Here is a 3,318-nt window from a genome sequence, read left to right on the forward strand (position 1 = left end):
GAAGGGTGTCCCTGGATTACGGTTTTGCCAGACAGATAGTGGCCCAGGCTCCTTCCATCCCCGTGCTTGACTATGTCTTGTTTCAGATTTTACTGAAGTAGGGATTTTAAGACGGGTAGTTAGCTGTTGTCCTGAGGGTATAAAAAGGCCGCAGGTTTGATACGGGGGATCCTGAAGTCCTGACCCTCCGACCCTGCCCTTGCAGCTCCACTACCCCTTCCCTGTCGGACCCCTCCCCTCCCTATCGCTCCCAGACTTCACCCCGCCCGGCCTCAGCTACACCCCACGCCCTGACTCCCGCTTGCCCACTCGCCGGCTCCTCCCACTGCCTCCGCCCCTCCCACTCGACCCCCCGCGTCGATCTCGCCCCACACTGACTTTGCTCTCTGCCGGCCTGGCCAGACGCACCTCCCGCCCTCGCCTGGGTCTGCACCTCTACCGCCGCCCTAGTCCGCGCGTCCCTCGCCGGTCCGCCGCTGCCGCGCCTCCGACTCCGAAGGCTCCGTGCCAGCGGACGCCCCAACCTCAGCCTTAGAGACCCCGCGGTCCGGGCTGACACGGAAGCGCAGCCATCCACGCTGCCGTCACGGCCAACAGGAGAGCCACGCGCCGCCGCCGCCACTAACGTAGTGCTGCCGCAGCTCGCCCGCCGCCCACCATGGCCCAGCAGCAAACAGGTAGCAGGAAGCGGAGCGCGCCGGCGGTTGAGGCGGGCGCCGGGAGCTCGCCGTCGCAGAGCTCGGCGGACGGAGAGGGGTCGCTGCTACCCAAGAGGCAGAGGCGGCCGCTGACCCGTCTCTCCGTGGTGCACTATCTGAAGGGCCGGGAGGTAGGCGCCCGGGGATCCGCGGGGCTCCAGGGCTTCGAGAGCGAGCTGCGGGGCTACGCGGTACAGAGGCTGCCCGAGCTGCTGACGGAGCGCCAGCTAGACCTGGGCACCCTCAACAAGGTGTTCGCGTCTCAGTGGCTGAACTCCAGGCAGGTGGTGTGCGGCACCAAGTGTAACACGCTCGTAGTGGTAGACGTGCAGTCCGGCCACATCACACGCATCCCCCTCATTCGGGACAAGGATGGCAGCCTGACCCAGGCCCGTCGGAGCTCCGGCATCCATGCCATCGAGCTGAATCCCTCCAAGACGCTTCTAGCCACCGGCGGCGAAAACCCCAACAGCCTGGCCGTCTACCGCCTGCCCACCCTGGATCCCCTGTGCCTGGGCGACCGCCATGGCCACAAGGACTGGATCTTTGCCATCGCCTGGCTGAGTGACACCGTGGCTGTGAGCGGCTCCCGCGACGGCACCGTGGCGCTGTGGCGAATGGACCCGGACATTCTCGATGGCACCATTGCCTGGCACAGTGAGGTGGGTCTCCCCGTATATGCCCACATTCGTCCGAGGGATGTGCACAGCATCCCCCGGGTCAGCACCAACGCGGGCAACCGCAAAGTGCGGGCCCTGGCCTTCAGTGGCAAGAACCAGGAGCTGGGAGCCGTGTCCTTGGATGGCTACTTCCACCTGTGGAAAGTCCGGAGCACACTATCCAGGCTGCTGTCCATCAGGCTGCCCTACTTCCGGGATAATGTGTGCCTGACCTACTGCGATGAAATGTCTGTGTACGCCGTGGGCTCTCATTCCCACGTCTCCTTCCTGGATTTGCGCCAGGGCCAGCAGAACATCCGGCCCCTGTGCTCTCGAGAGGGTGGCACGGGCGTCCGGTCCCTGAGCATCTACCGCCACATGATCACTGTGGGCACCGGCCATGGCTCCCTGCTCTTCTATGACATCCGCGCCCAGAAGTTCCTGGAGGAGAGAACCCCCGCCGGCCTCGACTCCGCTCTGGAACCTGCAGGGAGGAAGCTCAGGCTTGACTGTGGCAGAGGCTGGCTCAACCACGATGATTTCTGGGTGAATTACTTTGCTGGCGTGGAAGAGTTGCCCAGTGCGCTGTACACCCACTGCTACAACTGGCCTGAGATGAAACTCTTTGTGGGTGGGGGACCCCTCCCTGCAGGCCTCCATGGAAACTACGCAGGCCTCTGGAGCTAAGGATGGATGCCTTGTTCTCCAGGTGCACAGATGTACCTTTCACTTCTGCTTGATTTTACTACTTCATGCTGCGTTTTTTTTTGTTTGTTTTGTTTTGTTTTGTTTTTTGTTTTTGCAATTAACTCTCTGTGTCTTTTGCTTTCCAGTTGGAACCAGCCCAGCTTAACCTGTACTCTTCCAAGCAGAGCTAGTGAGTGATCTTTTGGTCAATGAAAACTTGGCTTTAAGACTTCTTGACTCCTGTCCAACATCATCTTTTTGAATTTTCATGCAAAGAATTTTGGTTAATCTTTAGTTGCATTTTCTTTGAGTGATTCATATATTCTGTTTCTTTAAAGAGATGCAGTCGTGCCCTTAGAATTTCATATATTCCCTTTTTCCCCTCGTTACCACTATTACAACAGCATTGTTTTTAGTTATTTTTCATTGCAGATAGGTGGTATACTAAGAGAAAATTTTCTACTAAGCAGGGTGTTTCTACGTCTTTTCTGGAGAGCTTACCATAGTTTTATAGCATTGTTCGATTGGGAAAATACATTCCAATTTCTAGATTAGATTACCTACTTTTGTAAACAATTTTGAAGTTGTGATCTTAGTGTATATAGTTTTTACCTTGTTAGTGCTAAAATGCTTTTCTAAAGTGTATTCTCTTTTAAAAGAACTTTTCATAGAATCTTTTGTTTGTATCAAACTTAATTAGTCAGAACACTTTAGGAGTGCAGGATTTCTTTTTCACTGAATTTTCAGAATTAATCTGAAAGTTGAAACAACCATTTTTTTTTTACCTTTCAAACCTTAGTTAAGTTGTTATTACCTGTCCTTAAATGGATAAAAGAATGTGTATTTTTTCACTTGTTGCCTTAGTACTATCAAGACTTGTGAATATATTTGAACATATGTTGTTTGAAAAACTTGCACAGTGCATTGGAGCCAACATGCAAAGCAGGAAATGTGAATGTGGAATGTATGGCAGGCTGGGCAGAATGTATACTGATCTAGGATATAGACTGGATATTTTTGCTGTTGTTGTTTTTAATAGAAAATGTTATATTTGAGGATATTTAACATTTTTCAATTCTGCTTAAGAGGTAATTCACAATAAAAAAGAAAATCAAAGACCAAAAATAGCACCTTCTGAAAAAAAAGATTCCTTATAAGATTTTACTTTGTGAAGTTCAGAGTCTTTCCTAAAGTATGTGTTGTTAAAAAGTAGTGATGTTATAAACCTTCAGTGTAATAGTATGCAAATTCAAGAACACAGGAAGTTTGTTTCC

General features: G+C 52.1%; 1 protein-coding gene across 1 annotated transcript; it reads left to right on the forward strand.

Annotated features, from left to right (window-relative positions):
• The first annotated feature begins 613 nt into the window (after positions 1-613).
• Positions 614-2,044, forward strand: LOC101036423 (DDB1- and CUL4-associated factor 12-like protein 2). Its single transcript, XM_003931106.3, has one exon. The coding sequence runs from the start codon at positions 659-661 to the stop codon at positions 2,042-2,044; it is 1,386 nt and encodes a 461-aa protein (XP_003931155.2). The 5' UTR covers positions 614-658.
• The last annotated feature ends 1,274 nt before the right edge of the window (positions 2,045-3,318 follow it).

Source organism: Saimiri boliviensis, chromosome X, assembly GCF_048565385.1.
Source record: "Saimiri boliviensis isolate mSaiBol1 chromosome X, mSaiBol1.pri, whole genome shotgun sequence".
NCBI lineage: Eukaryota > Metazoa > Chordata > Mammalia > Primates > Cebidae > Saimiri > Saimiri boliviensis.

What these genes read in the sequence shown, in the direction of transcription:
- LOC101036423 (XM_003931106.3), top strand. Translation starts at nt 659, where the DNA reads ATGGCCCAGCAGCAAACAGGTAGCAGGAAGCGGAGCGCGCCGGCGGTT.